This window comes from Ascoidea rubescens (genome assembly GCF_001661345.1).
Source record: "Ascoidea rubescens DSM 1968 unplaced genomic scaffold ASCRUscaffold_19, whole genome shotgun sequence".
In the NCBI taxonomy this organism is placed as follows: Eukaryota; Fungi; Ascomycota; class Saccharomycetes; order Ascoideales; family Ascoideaceae; genus Ascoidea; species Ascoidea rubescens.
In genome coordinates, this window is record NW_017962931.1 from 262923 (window position 1) to 281863 (window position 18941).

Consider the following 18941-nt stretch of genomic DNA (forward strand, 5'->3'; position numbering starts at 1 on the left):
GTGTTGCTCGAAGCTCGCCTCCCGTCGCCACCACCTCTGCCCTCGAGCTCAGAGCTCTTTTGCTCCACCACTCCCTCCCCCAGAACCTGCTCTGGTGCGACTCCTCCTCCTGCTTCTCCTGGCTCACAGCCCCCCACCACTTCTTCCTCCCGCTGCTGCCCAAGCTGTGCTTCTCCCCCATCTCCCCCTTCAACACCTCCTCCAAATTGCATCCCAATGGCATCTTCAACTCCGAGTGGGTACGCAAGTACACCCACCTCTTGCCCTCAGTCTTCATCTCCATCCACGAATTGCTCCTCCACGACCACAGCGACACCTGTGCCCACAGCGACATCCATTTGGCTGACGAGATTAACGCCATCAAAGACCAGTTCCTCAAGCGAGAAATCAAGGTTCTCTTCATCGTGACCTGCTCCAAGTCCTCCATCCTCAACCCGGAACTCGACACAAGAATCACCAACCTACGCAAACTCACCAACCTCAGCTCCAAAAATGGCCTCCTCTTCCTTCCTTCCTTGCCCCAGAATGAAGTCCTTGCTTTTGCCGACAACATCATTGCCATCATCAAGCCCTGGGTCTTCGACTTTTACCTCACCGTTGAACGAAAAATCAGAAGGAAAATGACCAGGGGCACTCTCTACAAAATCCAGCAGCTCCAGCTGTTCGACCTCCTCTCCCAGCACGAAAAAGACCTCTTGACCTCCTCCCTCAATTCCTACTCCAACCTCCTCTGGGACGCAAGATACTTTCTCAAACTATCCTTCATCTCCTACCTACGCCAGAACAACGAAAACACCGTCAAAAACTTCATGTCTGCCTACGACGCCCTCATCAACCTCCTCAAAACCATCCACTTTCAAGATAACTCTCATCTATGGCTCCATGTTCGCAAATTGCTAGACATCACTGCCATCAATGTCGTCAAATTGTACTTTTATCTCCAATCCCCCTCAATTGCCTACAAAAAATTCAACCACCACATCCAATCCGTCATATCAACCCTAAAGGCCCACAACATCTCCCCCCAATCTTCCTCGGTCTTCAATTGGCTAAGTCTTCAGTTTCTCTGGCTCGCCCAACTAACTGACATAATTCCCTCCCTGATTCTTCCAATTAACGTCCCTTATCTATATGATAGAGACGACATCCTTGTCAACTCATCGATATCCTCTTTGATGCCCCAGACTGGCTACCTCTATCTACGTTCAATCTCTTTCCTAAGGAAAAAACAACACGCCCTACTCTCACAATCAAACTCAAACTCAAACTCAAACTCAAACTCAAACTCAAACTCAATTCCTACAACTCTCGATCCATACTTGATCAAATCACAGCCTAACGAATCAAACATAATCCTCTCTCCCATCCTTATCAACTTACTCAAAAACGCCGCAAATGCCTACTCCAGAACAACAAACAACAAAACCAAAAAAAACTCCATCTTTAACAGATCAATAGCCTACATCAACTTCCAAATAGCCGAGGAATACTTCTTATCAAAAGATTACAAAAACTCCTCCTTCTTCTTCCAACAAGCCTTAGCAACTTTCTCAAAAAACAACTTCAACACCATCCTACTCACAATCCTATTCAGACTACTCCAATCTGCCTACTTTTTAAATAACCCCAACGATGCCGCACAATACCTCACACAACTATCTATCATCGACGATTTTCACTTTAACCAATCGTCTCAATCAAAAAAAATCCACCAATCTTTAACTTCTATACTACAAAACAACAAACTTGCTCCTCTTTTCAACGTCCAACATACCCAAAATAATAAAATAAAATTACACATCTCTGCTGGCGCTTTTAAAAACTTGAAACTACTCGATTTATCCTTTGTCTTTAAAGAATCAAAAACCTCCGTCGGCTTGCCCTCTCATATCCAATTAGCCTTAAAATCCCTAATAAATCCTCTATTCACTTCGCTTTGGACCCTATCCAAAATAACCCTCAACTTTTCAAAACCTTCCGCCTTCTCAACAATCCTATTAATCAACGACTCAAATTCCCCTCCCTCAAACTTCATCGACATCAAAACCGAAGATTTTACAAAAAACGCAAACTCAATATCCGCAAATATCAACCTAAACTTCAACTCCTCCCACCAAAAAATTATCCACATCTCCCAAATCGTCTCAGAAATCGGTATCCATTCTTGTGAATCAATCATCTTACTACTCGAAAACAACCTCTTTGACATCACCATAGATTACCCCCTAGTCTTGCAATCAAAATTTAATAAAAACTACATTTGGAAAAAACCACAATCCTCTCCCAAAACAACCAAAACTCAAAACTATAATCTCATTAAAACTCAAAACCCTTTCATAACTGAAATCATACCAAGACATCCACACGTCAATGTATCTGTCAACAAACCCCAAACAGCGTTTACAAATGAATTATTTCCAATAAACATCCAAGTTTTAAACAACGACAAAGAAATCATCAAAATTGAATTTGCCGCTTTTGTATCCATTGATAACAATACCGATAAAAATATATCTAATAATAATACTACGCATAACCAAATCAATGAAAACGAAAATGAAAATGAAAATGAAAATGAAAATGAAAATGAAAATGAAAATGAAAAGAAAAACAAAAACAAAAACAAAAATGAAAACGAAAATAAAAGTCAAACAAAAACATCACTCGACTCTAAAGAAGACAACTTGCTGATCCATTGGGATAATAACCCAAAATCTCATAACATACAGGAAATTAAAATCAACCAGGAACTTAAAACTGGCTCAATCGCATCGAGCAACTTGTTCATCACTGTGCCCAATTTAAAAGATACCATCGGTCCATCCGGCTTTTTAAACGTTCAAATCGACATTGCTTACTACATCCTTAACATTCATCAAAATGTCCTTGTATACGACAAATTATCCTATCTGATTCCAATTGTAAATGTCTTTGACATTTCCTTTGGCGTCTTTCCTAGAATACGAATCAAAGATATGCCTTGTCCAATATTGTTTGATAATCTTAATCCAATTAATAAAAATTCAACTCCCATCCCAGTTCGCATGTGGTGTGGAAAAATTAGCCTAGAATATCATGGAAATGAGGATATTGAATTGCTAACTGAAGATTTTATTGTAAAAACTAAAAAGGATGACGAATTTTCTTGTCAGAATCTTATTGACGAAACTGCTTATAATGATGCCTATACTGACGAAACTAAAAAACCATATCAATCAAATGATAAAATCCAATATCCTATTCAAACATTACAACCTGATTCATCTAATACCTTTACAAATCTATTTACAACAAGAATCAAAAACGAAAAGCCACATCGCCATATACCAATTGAAGTTAATTTCAGTCTTAAATGGCGTAGAAAGAATTCAAAAACTGTTAATGAAACTAAATCCAAAAGTTGGCCCTTGAATTTACCTCTAGCAGACCCAAGAGTTCTTTTAGAAACAAAACTTATAAAGGATTCAAATTTTTTGACCTTGAAATATTATCTTGAAAACCCAACTTCACGCATATTTTCGTTTTTTGTTGAAATTAAAGAAAACAGTAATTTCACAATAACCGGCAGCAATAAGAAAATCTCACAACTAATCCTATTACCATTTACAAGACAAGAATTAATATTCACAGCTATTCCTCTACGAAAAGGTTGGTTAAGATTGCCTACTTTGAAAGTTTTTGATTTAAAATACAAAGTTGTTTTGCCAACTTTGATTGTAACTGATGAGCCTCAGTCGAATAAGGGAGAGATTTATATTCAATGTTAATTTCTATCATTTCAATCAAAACACACCTAAACCTAATCTATATTTTTGATATAAGAACTAAATTTTAAAATAAATATAATTCATACATTACTTATAAGTTTTTGTATATACATGTCAAGTTACATATAAATAACATATAAAAGTCATAAAATATGAATGTGAGAGATCGACCTTTTTGAAAAATAAAAATGAAAAAAAAAGACCAATTTTAGCCACTAAATAAAAAATAATTGACAAAAAAAATCAATGAACAAAAAACATGAAAAAAACGAAATAAATAAAAGAAAAGATATTCCATCAAAACATTATTATAAATTAAAAATCATTAGTTATCTTTTTTTTCTTATTCTTGAAAGTATAAATCTGACTTATTTAAGCATACATAGAATAATAGCAAAAGACTAAAAAAAGCATCAACACAAAATAATATTTTTGGGAAATCTTTTAAAGAGACACTGAAAATAATAATATAAAAAAAACTAGTGGATGATGTCAAAACTTTTGTAATTAATAACTGTCTGTTTTTTGTTTTTTAATTTTCAATTTTTAAATCTTATTTTTCAAATATTAATTTTTAATTTTTTGTTCTTGTGATAATTGCTTTTTAAATTGAAATAATATAACGTAAAAAACAAAAACAAGATAGTAAAAGAAGAAAAAAAACAAAGATAAGAACTTAATTAAATTCTTTTTTAAATTTAATCTGATATTTTTATTATTGTGGAGCTTCACCGGTAAGGGAATCCAACATTTGCTGAACTTTTGCAGATAAAATGGGATTTTCTTTAATTTTGAGTTGCATTTTTGAAGCTTCGGCAAAAGAAGTAGCCTGAACTTTTTCCTCAAAACCTCTAGCTAAATCTGAACTTTCTTCAAATAATTTGATTGCATCTTCGACTTTATTTTGCTGTAATCTAATTTGGGCTAAAGTGATTCTAGCCAATTCAGATTTTGGATCCAAGTCGCAAGCTTCTTGTAAGATTTCAGCTGCTTTATTGATGCTTTCAGGCAAGCCTTCTCTTGATACTAAAGTTGCTTTATTAATTAAAGGAACGGCACCAACGGAGAATTGAGAGGATTTTTTTTGTAGCTCGGAAGATAAATCAAATTGTTTTATAGCTTCAGGACTTTTTCCTCTATCAGCTAAGATTTCACCGTAGTAGTTTGGAATTTCTGGAGAGTCGGGGAATTTTTGTTTTGCTTGAGAAAATTGTTTTTCAGCGGAATCGATGCTACCATTTCTGTAAGCAATACAAGCTAATTGAATGTGAGCATAAAGGTTTGAAGGGTTTAATTCTTTTGCCTTTTTGAATTGAGTTTCAGCCAAAGATAATTCACCGGTTAGATAATGCATTTGACCCTTGTGGTAAAAGATGTCAGGATTTTTGTCGTCCAATTCAAGAGCCTTTTTGAAGTTTGAGTTAGCTTCTTCAAAATCAGCTTTATCAGCAGCTATAAGAGATTTGAGAACAAAAGTTTTGGATCTTGGTTGTAAAGATAAGGCCTTATCTAAATCGATTAAAGAATCGGTGGGCTCATTTTTCAAGAATTTCATTGCAGCTAAATACTCTAAAGCGACAGCTGTATTTGCTTTGTCGGCATCAGAAGAAGAGATTGTTACGTCTTTGAAAGCATTAACTGCTTGACTGAAATAGGAGTCAGCCAATTCATAGGATTCCATTGTGCTTTTATCTAAATTATTCAAGGCTTCAGAGAGGTAGTAAAGACCATTTTTGGAGTCGGTATCATCTTGAGATAAGACGATTGGATCATCTTTTTTGAAAGCGCCAAAGAAGGAACAAATTGAGGAAGCAGTTGGTAAAGATGGAACTCTGTTTTTAAGATTATTTTGGACTATCTTAGTTGAGTGCTTTTTTAAGATTCTCTCTAAAATTGGTTCAACGGACTTATTTTGAAAGCCGTCATAGATGGTCAAGGCGGTCAAGTCGTACATTGCTTCGGGGAATTGGGATAATTTTTCGTAGGCTATAGCACGTCTTAGTAAGCATTTAGAGTAATCCGGTTTTAATTCAAGGGCCTTTGTTGTATCTTCAATGACTTTTTCATTTTGATCCAAACCTGAATAACAAGCAGATCTATTTGAATAGTAAACAGGGTCTTCTTTTAATTTGAGAGCATTTGTGTAGAACATAATTGCGGTTTCATAGTCCTTTGAGGAGAATTTAGTGTTACCTTCTTCTTTTAATTTAAGAGAGTATTTTATTTTTGATTCATCGGATAGAGAGGCGATAAATTCTTCAGTCAAATTAGGAAGATTTTTTTTGTCAACAGGGTAGGACAAATCCGAAGAAGCTAAATCACCAGCTTCTGAGTTGTTGTTTGAGAGATTATTTTCAGCGGATTTCTTTGAGGATTTCTTTTTAGCCTTCTTTTTTTTGTTCTTTTTAGCAGACTTGCTCAAGGGAGTAGATGGAGGCACATCTTTGTCAGAAGCAGAAGAAGAAGAAGGAGAATTGTAGTAGATATAAGCGCCTGTGGCACCGGTAGCAACTAGGGCGGTTAGAGCAATGGCGGTTTTGTTTCTGGAGATGAAATCAGATGTCTTGTCCCATAGGGAAGAAGAATGGGGAGCGTCAGTTATTATTGGGGCCATTTCTACGTGAAGAGAGTGGGAAGAGATATGTCAGCCAGTTCGACCAGAAGAAACTAGAGAGAACAGATAGAACAGACTGAATCAAAGTGAGAGCCACTGATAACTGCTCTCTGAATGCAGGTGAGTTAAAAATTTTCATGGGCGTGTTTTGCTAGGCACTGTATCACGTGTCAGTCACGTGCTCTAATGGTTGTGCTGAGGTTAAGTTCAGATTCTTTTCCTTCTTCTTCTTCTGCTGGGTTTGTGCTCATGAAAAAACCCATCGACCCCAGACTATTGATCAAAAGCTTCAGAAGAATGACTTCCTTACAGATTGAAAGACTCGCTCCTGGCGACGGCAAAACCTTTCCTAAAGTCGGCTCCACTGTGACCATTCACTACACTGGCACCTTAACCAACGGCAAGCAGTTCGATTCCTCCATCAAGCGTGGCAAACCATTTCAATGTGTTATTGGTATCGGTCAAGTCATCCAGGGATGGGACCAGGGTATCCCTCAGCTAAGTCTTGGTGAAAAGGCCAAATTGACGATTCCAGGTGAGTTGGGCTATGGCAAAAATGGTTTTCCTGGTTTGATTCCCCAAAATGCTACATTGATTTTCGAAGTTGAATTATTGGCCATCGACTAAACAGTTCGCTCAATCGAGCTCTCATTTGCTGGTTTATCTGCCCACACTCCTATATACACGGAACTATCTCATCTACAACATTCACAGCTCAGTTGACAATTTACAATTTACAATTTACTAAATACAAAATACACACTCTCATCTCTTCTGTTGCCTTCTCGTAGCTATGTGCTCGCATATACGCTTCCAGTACCTCGCGTGCGCATCGCAAGAATGCTTAGTCATCGTTGGCACTCTACTTACGGACTCCGGAAGCAAAACAAGGTTGTATGATGCATCGAATAAGTGCGGTAATGTACATACAAATGCAGATTGCTGCCTCTGTGGGATTTCTCCATAAAATGTGAATATGATGATAGATAACAGTTTATTTTTATTTCGTTGTCATTTATAAAGGCTGCTCATTTCTTTTCTTCTTTCTTCTTTCCTTTGTATTATCCTGTTTTGTTGTATTTGTCTTACTTATTAGCTACTAAAAATGGTTACCGAAGTCGTTGTCTTACCTTCCTATACTACTATCTCAGTTTGCAATGCTGGTCTTCATGGCAGTGTTCATACTGATAAGAAAACTCTCTCCCAACCGCTTGACAATAATAATACCAAAATAGACATTGATAATAAGACTGACGATGAGTTGATCAAGTTGATTCAAATAGAGAGAATTCATCCCGGCGACAATAAGCATTTTCCAACAAAGGACTCAATTGTTCAAATAAACTACACCGGTTATTTTACAAATGGCAAAAAATTCGATTCGTCCTTTGACAGAAATCAGCCATTTTCATACAAAATCGGTTCCAACTATGTTATTAAAGCCTGGGAATTAATTATTCCAACTCTAAGTTTGCATGAAAAAATCAGAATCTTTATCCCAAATCAATTAGCTTATGGTGAAAAGGGTTTTCCTGGTTATATCCCACCAAATAAAAATTTGATATTCGATATTGAGTTAATAAATATCTCCTATAATCTTGACAACAATAATTGCAATGACATTCATAATGATAATTATAATTATATCTCAAAAAAAACGGTTTTCCAATTATAACTATCACACTGATTCCTAATCATAATTTACTGAAATTTACTGCAATCACTAATCATTTTACTTTTATTCAGTCTCCTATTATCTCTTATTATCTCTTATTGTCTTCTATTATCTCTTATTATCTCTTATTATATCATAGTAAATCATACTATTCCGTATTATATCATCGTATATTATATCAAATATCATTTTTTTTTTGTTATTTTTCATCTCTTTGTTCTAATAAGCGTTTTTACTCGTTTTTTTGTTTTTTTTTAATTTTTGTAGTGTATTTTATAAAATTCATAATATTTATAATATTAACAAGTTAAACCTATTTTTAATATTTACAATATCTGTTGTTTTTTTCTCTCTTTAATCACCACGATCTTCCATTAAACTTATCCTGCTTCATCTTATGTGTCCATGCTCTTTTACACTCCTTGTACGCATCTATATACTCCTGGCATATTTCTCTATCATAGTTTGTCTCTTGTAAACAATTTATCGACATCTTACTGCTTTCAGAACATGGATCATAGTATCTCGATGGCTCTTTGGCTAAAAATTTCAACCTGTGTATTTCATTCGTAGGATTATCTGGATAAAATTTAAAGTCACTAATTCCTTTTCCTTTAGTAAAATCAACTTTACTTTTATCTGTTTCAATTGTAGGATCGGCTTGAATTAATTCCTTTTGAAGTCTCTCTTTTTCAATTGTTTTACTAATTTCCTTATATTCCTGGCCATAATTATGCCCATTATCCTTATTATCCTTATTCTCTTTATTCTTTTTATTCTCACCAGACATTTTTTCACACTATTTATACGATTGGTCTTTGTATACAACCTTTTCAATTTCAAGACTACTAAAATAAATCACAATTGCTTCGAATATACAGTTTTATCTCAGTCATTATTCATCTTCAATTTAACTTTTTTTCACATGATCGCCCCCATCGACTATATACAAAACACAACCACATCCATTTCATATTTTACCGTAAAATGCTGTAAAATGCTGTAAAATAGTATAAAATAGTATAAAATAATATAAAATATAAAATAATAATTCAGGATATCATAATAGAATAAAAAAGAATCAAAATAAATAAATTAATTAAAATTACTCAAGAACTAAAACAAAATATAAGAATCTATTAAAATCATTTTCATTTTTTTAACTCATTTACTCACTTACTCACTTACTCATTCATTCATTCATTCATTCATTCATTTACTGGATCAATTAAATCAATCAAATCGATCAAATCGATCAAATCTCAAGATCTCAATATATGTTTTGTCTGATGTCTCCGATCTTCTTTGTACAGCTGCAACACACATCTTATAATCAAATTTGACTTGCCAAACTCCTTGAGTGTCTCCTAACAATTCTCGAACTTTACTGCCATTTGTAGCATTCCACAACACTAGATTGTTCGATCCAGAAACAATTCTTGTATCATCACTTTGAAAACATGTAATCGCCGCCTGATGTCCCTCTAGCACATCAATCAATTTATATGTCTTCTGTGACCATAGTCTCAATGTCGAGTCAGCTGCTGCACTAACCAAGTAATCCTGAGAAAGATTTAACAATCCAACTAATGAGGTATGTCCAATCAACGTTTTCAATAACGATCCATTACTTAAATCCCAAATTTTAACTGAAAAATCCATAGATCCTGATAAACACCTGTTCCTTTTATGATCAATCGCCGTGGAATAAATTCTATCATGATGCCCACTTAAAACATACTTACACTTTAGTGTTTTGGAGTCCCAGACTCTAACTGTATTATCATAAGACCCAGACACAATTATTCTACCATAAGACGAAATAGATCTCACAGACCCTTCATGTCCCTTTAATGAACAAACAAAATATGGGCTCATACTGCTTCTATTGCTGGAAGCCATGAACTCGCTTTGAATGTCCTCTTCATTTAAATAGTCATAGAAAAAATCTTCTTCGTCACCTTCGTCATCATCATCATCATCGTCGTCGTCCTCATCATCATCATCATCATCATCGTCGTCGCCTCCTTCTTCTCCTTCATTATCTTCTTCATTTTTAATTATATAATCGTCATCATATTTGTTTTGAATATTACCATGGCGGTTTTTGTTTCTTTCATTTGTGTCTTCATCTTCATCTTCTATTTTAAAATTTACAAATTCGTCTTCATCTTCTTCTTTCTTAATTACTATTTTGTTTTTATAATTATTTTTCATTTTTCTACCCTTTCCTCTTTTTTTGATGTTTCCATGTTTATCATAATCTGGAGCTAATGGTAAGTTCCAAACATTCAAATTACAGTCTCTTGAGCCGGTTATTAGCATGTATCTCTTTGGATAAAAAACCGGTTCTCTTCTGTCATTAAACCCATCGGGTCTAGGTTTAATTATATCAAGACACCTAACAGTTGAAGTATGTCCTCTTAAAACATGAATGCACTTTCCCTTTTTAATATCCCAGATTCTTACCGTACGATCTGTTGAGCCACTAACTAAAGTATTATTAATATATTGTAGCGCCCAAACACCTCCTTCATGCCCAGTCAAAGTTTTAATTAATTTACCGGTATTTGTATCATAAATTCTGATATATTTATTATCAGCTCCGGTGATAATTTTATTTTTGTCAAACTGTAAACAAGTTACGACATTTGAGTCATTATTTTCCACAGTAATTCTTTTTGGTTTATACTTGGGATTCAACCAGTTATTATTAATTAGTTTTCTTTTTTTGTAGATTAATTTGTATATGTTAGGTTTAAACATTTCATATTTGATTTGGAAATCTGGATTTCTGGGATCTGATTTGAGATCCTTGTATATTTTATTGACATTAATTGAGCACCATTTGGATACAAAAGCATTTTTGTTGTGTTTAAGATCCGGTTTAATTTCTTTAATATTTGTAATTAATCGGTCAGAAAATAGTAAATTTTTCCAGACTCTTTCATCGGTATTGATTAGGATGCACCAGCGCTTGCAAACAAATTGAGCTTTACAAAGAGACTTGTGATCTAAAAAACTGAAAATTTTATGGCAAACATTTGAAGGCAAGTTTGATAATATATCGAATTTTAAGCTGTCTTTTATTAGGCCGCAAAGAGCAGATAGATTTGAGCGATCTAAAGTTTTGAGTAGATTGAAAACCAATTTGTTTTTGAATTTTTTGGATAAGTTTGAAGATAAAATGGATACGCTGTCCATGATTTCGTTTGGGGATTTTGTAGCCGAGAGAGACTGTACGAGTGATGTGAAATCAAGAGGCTCGTCATCGTCATCTTCGTCATCTTCATCATCTTGAGTGGATTGAATTGGGGAAGCGGAAGGAGAAGGCAAAGCAGCTTGGATATCAGCTTCTTCATTCAAGTTTCTGTTCAAAACCGGTTCCAAAGGCAAAATAGCAGTTGGATGTTGTTGGGCTGTCGAAGCACTTGATGGAGCGTTGTTGACTATGCCTGTGGATGAAGTCAATAATTTTGAGTCCAATTCAGTGAAGATCAACCTTCTTTTTGAGGAGGGATAAATGTCTTGGTGGTTGAGATCATTTTCATTGTTTAAGCTGTTTAAATTGTTTATATTAATGTTACGTATGTTACGTATGTTATTTAGAGAGCTCATATGATTGATATTGTCTATGTTATTATAGTCGTGAAAATTTGTGTAGCCACTGAAAGTATTGAAAGTGCTGTAATCGTTATAACTATTGTAGTCATTGACATTTTTAAGAATATTGTTGTTGTTTATATTGTTGTTGTTTATATTTTTGGTATTATAATTGAAACTACTATTTCTAGTTTCATTATTGGTGTTATTATTAGTGTTATTGTTGGTGTTATTATTTTTATTATTGTTATTGTTATTGTTATTGTTATTATTATTAACATTATTAACATTATTATTAACATTATTATTGACGTTATTATTGACATTGCTATTGACATTATCATCATTTGCTTTAGTAATATACATGCTAATATTATTATTAATATTACTTAATAAAGAGGAGTTATTTTCGAAATTGAAATGCAGATATTTTGAATAATTTAGGTTATTCAAATTAATACTATTTGGAATGAAATTATTTTTCAAGAAATTAGAAGATAAAGATGAAATCAAGATATCGTCAGCATTTCTTTTTCTTGAGTTATTTAGATTAAAGGAATTTTGAGAAAGAGGTTGGTCTTGAGAGTTGAAAGATATAAAACTGTTGATTATTTTATTTTTTTGAACTTTTGTTTCGTTGTTGTTGGTATTATTATTGTTGTTATCAATTTGCTCATCAGTTTGATCACTGTTCTTATGTATACGAACACAGTTGATGTAATTGTTGGCTTGAGAAAAGCCAGAGAAGTCTTTTATAGTCTTTCTTTTTTTATTTTTGTTGTCAATATTTGTGCCAGAATTTTGGTTAGTATCAGGGGTGGTACGATCAGCTGGGTCAGTATTGGTGGTGGTATCCATGTTATTGGTATTGATATGGTTAGAACTGCTGATTCTGCTGGTATTTTCAGTGGTTTGGAAGTGTTTCATCTGGTCTTGGGGAACAGCTTCAAGATAGCGACGGTCGTTTATGACTTTGGCAGTGTCATGAGCACGATCTCTGCTGCAAAAGAAGGAAGGATTGCCTGGCTCCATCTCGACATGGTGGGCTCTGTCGTCGATGCCAGCAGCACACTCACGACTGGAAGCAGAGGACTCAGGACCCGGGTACGGAGTGTGGGCAGCGAGCAAGGGAAAGGACTGGGGAGCGTTTTCAGCAAACACACCGAGGAAGGCTGCGTCGTTGGAGGAGGCACTGGAGGAGCTGGGGTTCGACATGGGCTGGGTTGAAGACTCTAAGAAGGGACGAAGCAGAAACAGCACAAACAGCACAAGAAGCACAGGAAGAACCAGCCAGAAGAGCGCGGGCGGCGAAATCACCGCCGGGGCGCGGGCTCGGTGGCGCTGGGACGACGGCGAAGTTGCTACTTCTGTTTCTTGTGCTGTTTCTGCTTCCTGAGTTGCCTCCAATCCTCCTCCCATGAAACAGAGAATCACTGCCTTGGACGTCAAGATCCTCGCTGGCGAGCTTGTCACTGCTCTTGTTAGCTACAGGCTCCAGAACATCTACAACTTGTACAACTCCTCCAGAATCTACACCTTGAAATTTGCTGTTCCTGACTCCAAGAAGGCGTTGGTGCTTGATTCAGGCTTGAAGATCTACTTGACTGACTTCCAGAGACAGGTCTCTCCTGAGCCCTCCAACTTTGTCGCCAAATTGCGAAAGCACATCAAGTCAAAGAGATTGACAAACTTGAAGCAAATTGGCAACGACAGAATCATCGTCTTGGAGTTTTCCTCTGGTATCTTCTACTTGGTCCTAGAATTCTTTTCTGCTGGTAATATCGTTCTTCTTGACGCCAATCAAAAAATCCTAGCTTTACAAAGATTGGTCGATGAAAAGAGAAACAGCGACAAATATGCTGTTGGTGAGTATTACAAAATGTTTGATAATTCCTTATTTGCCCAAGACACTCCAAATAACAAATCTGATTTGAATTCAAATCCAAATTCAAGTTCAATTGTTCATACAAAAGATCAAATCTTGTCTTGGTTAAATGAGGAAAAACATAACTATCAAGTCATCAAAGAAAATGCTGAGTCTGATCTTCTCGTAAACGCTGATGCCACCACTCAAAAGAAAATCAAACCTCTATCTATTCATAAATTATGTTTCTTAAAGTTCTCGTATCTTTCGTCTGATTTACTACTGAAAAACTTTCATCAATTCAGCTTAAACCCTTCTTCTTCCTTTTTAGAGTTCTTGAATCCGAATTCTTTGCAAGTTCTAACTGATTTATTAAATTTTTCCGAAATTGAATTCCAAAACTTGACTACTTCAAATCAAGTTGATGGCTATATCGTTATGAGAAAAAATAAATTCTATAAACCTACTAACAATGATAATGACAATCATAACAATGACAATAATGACAACGACAATGATATCGATAACGATAACGATAACGACATTAATAACCCAAAATATACATACGAAAGCTACCATCCTTATAAACCAATCCTAAAAGCCCCCGTGGAAATCTATAAATTAAAAAAAATAACCGGCTACAACAAAACTATAGACTTTTTCTACTCTCAATCAGATTTGATTAAAAACTCTCTTAAAATTCAATCTCACAAAGATCAATTGGAGAAAAAATTATCATACGTAAAGAACGAAAATCAATCAAAGATATCACAGCTAGAATCAAAGGCCCTATTAAATAAAAAAAAAGCTGAATCAATCATTTTTTACTCTTCTTATGTTGAAAATGCAATCAACATTATAAACTCTCTCTTAAACCAAGCCATGAATTGGGAAAACATCAACAATCTAATTGATCTAGAGAAAAAGAAAAATAACCCAATCGCCCTTATTATCACTTCCTTAAATTTACTCGAAAATAAAATCGATCTAAAGTTACCCTTAGTAAATGATGATGATCAAGATAATCAAAATGACTTATTAAATTCAAACTCAGGTGTCGATTCAGATGTTGATTCAGACGTTGATTCCGATGTTGATTCCGATATCAATTCCGATATCAATTCCGATATTCATAAAAGTTCAAAGTTCAAAGAAAAACAATATTTGACCGTCACTATCGATTTGTCTCTTTCTGCCTTTGCTAACTCCACAACATACTTCTCAACAAAGAAAGATTTGATCATTAAAAAGGAAAAAACTAGCAAAAGTTCATCCTTAGCAATTAAAAACGCTTCTCGCAAAATTAAATCAAGTTTAAAGGCTCACGATGATTCAAACTTATTGATCAAAAAAATTCGTCCCAAATATTGGTTTGAAAAATTTTATTGGTTTATATCGTCTGAAAATTATCTCTGTATTTCCGGAAAAGATGCTCTTCAAACAGACATGGTTTACTATAAATATTTCAACTCCAAATATGATTATTTTGTTTCATCTGATTTTGATAATTCTTTGAAAGTATTTATTAAAAATCCTTTTAAAGAAAGAGAGGTTTCACCGACAACTTTACAACAAGCTGGCCAATTTTCTCTTTCATCTACAAAGGCTTGGGATAATAAGATCAGTACTTCTGCTTGGTGGTGTAAAGGCACTTATATTGACAAAAGAGATGATTATGATGGAAGTTTATTAAGACCAGGACACTTTATTGTAAAAGGTGGAGATTCCAATAAAGTTTATTTACCTCCTGCGGGTCAATTGGTAATGAGTTTTTCATTATTATGGTTAATTGATGAAAAGGGTACAGATTTTTTTAAAAAAGCTAGAGTTGAAAGAGAAGAAAAATACGGACTTGAAATTGTTAAGGAAATTTCTGATTATAAAGAAAATGAAAAATTGTATTTGACCCAACAACAAAATAAAGATAAAGTTGGTAAGAAAAACGAAAGAAAAACACAAAATAAAAATGGATCTGAAAAGACAAAAGAATTAGAGGAAAATAGTATAAAACAAAATAATGGTAAAGAAGAAGAAATTAAAGATATGACTGAATCAATTGAATCAATTCAAGTTGGCAAGCTGGATAAACAAACCAAAAAAAGCGATAGCTCATCAAAATATCCGAAAACCTCAATAAACAAAACTGTGAGAGGTAAAAAGGGAAAATTAAAAAAACTCAGTAATAAGTATGCTGATCAAGATGATGAAGAAAGAACGTTAAGATTAAAGGCATTAGGTGTGATAAAAGATTTGGACACAAATGAATCTAATTCCAAAACTGAAAATATAAAACCTTCCCCTGAGGTCGAAGCAGCTAATAAAGAATTGAGAAAGCAAAAACAGGAAGAGATTATAAAGGAAAAATATAGAGTTAAATTGGAAAATAATAATAACAATAATGGTAGGGTTACCGAAAATGAAAATGATAATAATGATGAGGATGATGAGCAAGAAGATAATATTCCAAATCATTTGGAAATATTTGATTCTCTTGTTCCAAAGGTCAACTCAACTGATTATAAGATTCTTGATTGTGTTCCTCATTTTGGACCATGGTCTGCCGTAAACAAATTCAAGTATAAAGTCAAGATTGCGCCAGGATCCAATAAAGTTGGAAAATCGATGAACGAAATATTGCATTATTTTGAGAATCGACCAATCAATAAAGTTGAAAATGATGAAAATGGAAATGTTATTGAGAGCGGTAACAGTGATACTGATTTTGATGTTGATTTAATAAAAGAACATGAAATCATTAAAATGCAAAAATCTGGGGATATAACAATAGGTTTTACTGTGAGAAAACTAAAAGCAGGGATTTCTTCAGAAAATTCTGGAAATAAAAAGGGAAATAAAAAAGGGGGTTTCAAAAAAAACTCCAATTTCAAAAAAGGAAAGTAGTGAGCAGTGAAATTAAAGTGAAGAAATATAAGAAATAACATTTATTGTATAGTTTGACTTAGGCCTCTGTTTGTATTGAAAAACGTTCGTTCAGTCTTCAAAATGTTCGTTCGGTTTTCAAGATGTTCGCTTGTATAGCCCGAAACCAAACTTAAGTCCAGCTAATTAAATTTGACAGATAAGGTTCAATGCTGGTTTCAGCGACGAGAAACAGGTAAATACAAAAACCCAAAATTTAAATAGAAGATATTATTTGACAAATAGAAAGAAAAAACTAAGAAAACAAAGATAAAATGCAGCCGAAAAACTAACACAAAAATGATAAAAATAAAACATAAAATCTAGGTGGAATTAAACTAATCATCGCCACCACCAGCATTGTCACTATCATCAAGAGCGTCATAAATTAAGGCACCACCAACCAAACCAGCACCTAAACCGATGGCAGCAGCACCAGCAGTGCCCAAACCACCACCACTCTTTCCCTGCTGTTGGTAGACAGGTTGCTGGTATCCCCCATAACCAGCTTGGGGAGGAAAAGCTCCATAGGGTTGCTGTTGATAACCATAGGGTTGCTGTTGATAACCATAGGGTTGCTGTTGATAACCATAGGGTTGTTGAACATAGGGTTGTTGAACATAGGGTTGCTGAGTGTAAGCAGTAGAATAGCCACCTTGCTGATATTGACCACCATAGCCACCTTGGTTAAAGCCTCTGTCTTCCGTATTAGCAAACCTCTCTACTGGAGGTTCAATGGGACGATCCCACTGAGAAACATTGGTAGCAAGGTTCACATAGAAGTAGCTTTAAAGGGTGTTAGTAACGTAGAGCAGAGAGTAGAAGAGGAGGGCCAGTAGAAGAGACATACCACGAATACTTTTCATCCCAAACTGCTTTCCAGCCTTCAGGAACCTTTGGAACATTATTTTGAAAATCCATTAATACAAAAGTTGCTGAGGAACGAAACAAGACTAGCTGGTGAAAGATGCCTTATATATTGCCGTTGTGTTCCTCCATGCCCTATCAAATCTATATATCGTATCTTCTATGTTTTACACGTTTTAGAGGCAGGATGTTGGACAAGCTCTGCTATAGGTCAAACACCATTGGGAGCTCAACAGAGTCTTGAAGAACAGAGTCCGGTGCAAAATTTAGAATGAAAGCAGAAAGTGCAATGGTGAAATGCCACGAGCAAGGATAGCGATAACATTAGCATGAAAAGGATATTGGTAGCTACATTGTTAATGGATTGGTAAAGGCTCAGATGAGGTTACATATCTTCTGGATAACAGCCTATTTCTGCAAGGGAGTTTTGGGTCGTAGATTCTCTATCTCCTCATCTTGTGGGAGATTTGACCCCAAGCTGTCGATTTGTCGCTTGTATTCCTCTGGATTAAAATTGTTCAATAGGATATCAGGACTCATGATAACCCATCCCGGTCTTACTTTAACGGAAGAATTATAACCTACTCTCCCTGGGATGATGTGGAGTCGCCTTGTAGCAGAACTAAAGTTTTCTGCTACCTTGTACAAGTGAGTTGGTATGCACGTTTCAATTTCATCTTCTCTGATTGATAACGGGTTAATATTTGAAGATGAGTAATTATTATTGCTGAGATCATTAATACCAGTTATCTTTCTAAAGTCTTGATTCTCTATTTTTAGATCTGTATCAACATTACAATGAATTAAATGACCATCAACAGATCTTCTGACGGTACCAGTTATACACATCCAACAATGCCATTGCTGTCTTTCAAATAAAGATAAATCATCCAGTTTAGGATAGAATTTCGAATTTTTATTAATTGGAACAAAGACCAATTCTTCGCTTCTTCTAAATTTTTTTGACCATGCATTGCCATTATTCCCATTCAATAGAACTGACAACTCTTTAATTTTTGTATTTGATGCCCAAATAAATAAAAACCCTGGTTTTGAACATAGTTTATCAATCGGCAATTCTTTAATCAAATTAATTAAAAACTGGTTTTCTGATAATGAGCCAATCATTATAACGTCAAAGCATAAATTATGCATATTAATCCATTCATTTAGCTTTGATACCATCTTCAATGGTTCAATTCTGCAACCATATGGTTTGGTTTGAAAATTTTTTATTTGCTGGTTTTTCAAATTGAACAATTTTTGTAATTTAGGGTATCCCTCAACAGGATTTTTGATATTTCGAACATAATTAATTGGTTGAATATTAGAATGAATATAATTATTTGAATAATCATTATACTGATGATTCTTTAATATATAACTTTGAAAATCCGCTCTATTGTATTTGCTATTATTGATACTGATAATGCTATTTATATCGTTGCCATTATTGACATCAATATCTTTATGATCATCATTATTATTATTGTCATTAAAGCGATTATAGTTTCCATTGGATTCGGCATTATTGTATGAAGTATTGTTATTCTTATTGGAATTTCTAGTGCCACCGTTATTATTGATGTTGTTGTTTCTGCCACTGTTATTATTATTATTATTATTATTATT

General features: G+C 34.6%; 9 protein-coding genes across 9 annotated transcripts; 4 read left to right on the top strand and 5 right to left on the bottom strand.

Annotated features, from left to right (window-relative positions):
- Nucleotides 1-620: 620 nt before the first annotated feature.
- On the top strand, nt 621-3767 carry ASCRUDRAFT_72762 (uncharacterized protein; the record flags this gene model as incomplete). Its single annotated transcript, XM_020192111.1, has 1 exon — nt 621-3767. The coding sequence occupies one exon, from the start codon at nt 621-623 to the stop codon at nt 3765-3767; it is 3147 nt and encodes a 1048-aa protein (XP_020044662.1).
- Nucleotides 3768-4482: 715 nt separating this feature from the next.
- Nucleotides 4483-6381, bottom strand: TOM71 (protein channel TOM71; the record flags this gene model as incomplete). Its single annotated transcript, XM_020190938.1, has 2 exons — nt 4483-6156; nt 6208-6381. 2 exons carry the CDS (start codon nt 6379-6381, stop codon nt 4483-4485), a joined length of 1848 nt encoding a protein of 615 aa, XP_020044663.1.
- A 295-nt stretch (nt 6382-6676) lies between these two features.
- ASCRUDRAFT_78040 (FKBP-type peptidyl-prolyl cis-trans isomerase) lies at nt 6677-7126 on the top strand (the record flags this gene model as incomplete). Its single annotated transcript, XM_020194113.1, has 1 exon — nt 6677-7126. A coding segment is annotated over one exon (332 nt), but the record flags the coding sequence as incomplete, so codon positions are not given.
- A 360-nt stretch (nt 7127-7486) lies between these two features.
- On the top strand, nt 7487-8056 carry ASCRUDRAFT_72765 (FKBP-type peptidyl-prolyl cis-trans isomerase; the record flags this gene model as incomplete). Its single annotated transcript, XM_020192112.1, has 1 exon — nt 7487-8056. One exon carries the CDS (start codon nt 7487-7489, stop codon nt 8054-8056), a length of 570 nt encoding a protein of 189 aa, XP_020044665.1.
- A 367-nt stretch (nt 8057-8423) lies between these two features.
- On the bottom strand, nt 8424-8708 carry COX23 (Cox23p; the record flags this gene model as incomplete). Its single annotated transcript, XM_020189880.1, has 1 exon — nt 8424-8708. A coding segment is annotated over one exon (285 nt), but the record flags the coding sequence as incomplete, so codon positions are not given.
- A 581-nt stretch (nt 8709-9289) lies between these two features.
- On the bottom strand, nt 9290-11674 carry CDC4 (SCF ubiquitin ligase complex subunit CDC4; the record flags this gene model as incomplete). Its single annotated transcript, XM_020190949.1, has 2 exons — nt 9290-9978; nt 10282-11674. The coding sequence occupies 2 exons, from the start codon at nt 11672-11674 to the stop codon at nt 9290-9292; spliced, it is 2082 nt and encodes a 693-aa protein (XP_020044667.1).
- A 1402-nt stretch (nt 11675-13076) lies between these two features.
- On the top strand, nt 13077-16412 carry RQC2 (Rqc2p; the record flags this gene model as incomplete). The annotated part of the gene is made up of 3 exons (XM_020189980.1): nt 13077-15452; nt 15519-16190; nt 16224-16412. Coding segments are annotated over 3 exons (3237 nt in total), but the record flags the coding sequence as incomplete, so codon positions are not given.
- Nucleotides 16413-16622: 210 nt separating this feature from the next.
- Nucleotides 16623-17595, bottom strand: ASCRUDRAFT_122809 (WW domain-containing protein). Its single transcript, XM_020188909.1, has 2 exons — nt 17293-17595; nt 16623-17228 (listed from the first exon to the last, which is right to left on the bottom strand). Exons 1-2 carry the CDS (start codon nt 17361-17363, stop codon nt 16781-16783), a joined length of 519 nt encoding a protein of 172 aa, XP_020044669.1. The 5' UTR covers nt 17364-17595; the 3' UTR covers nt 16623-16780.
- A 122-nt stretch (nt 17596-17717) lies between these two features.
- Nucleotides 17718-18668, bottom strand: KAR4 (Kar4p; the record flags this gene model as incomplete). Its single annotated transcript, XM_020189918.2, has 2 exons — nt 17718-17986; nt 18053-18668. Coding segments are annotated over 2 exons (885 nt in total), but the record flags the coding sequence as incomplete, so codon positions are not given.
- Nucleotides 18669-18941: the final 273 nt, after the last annotated feature.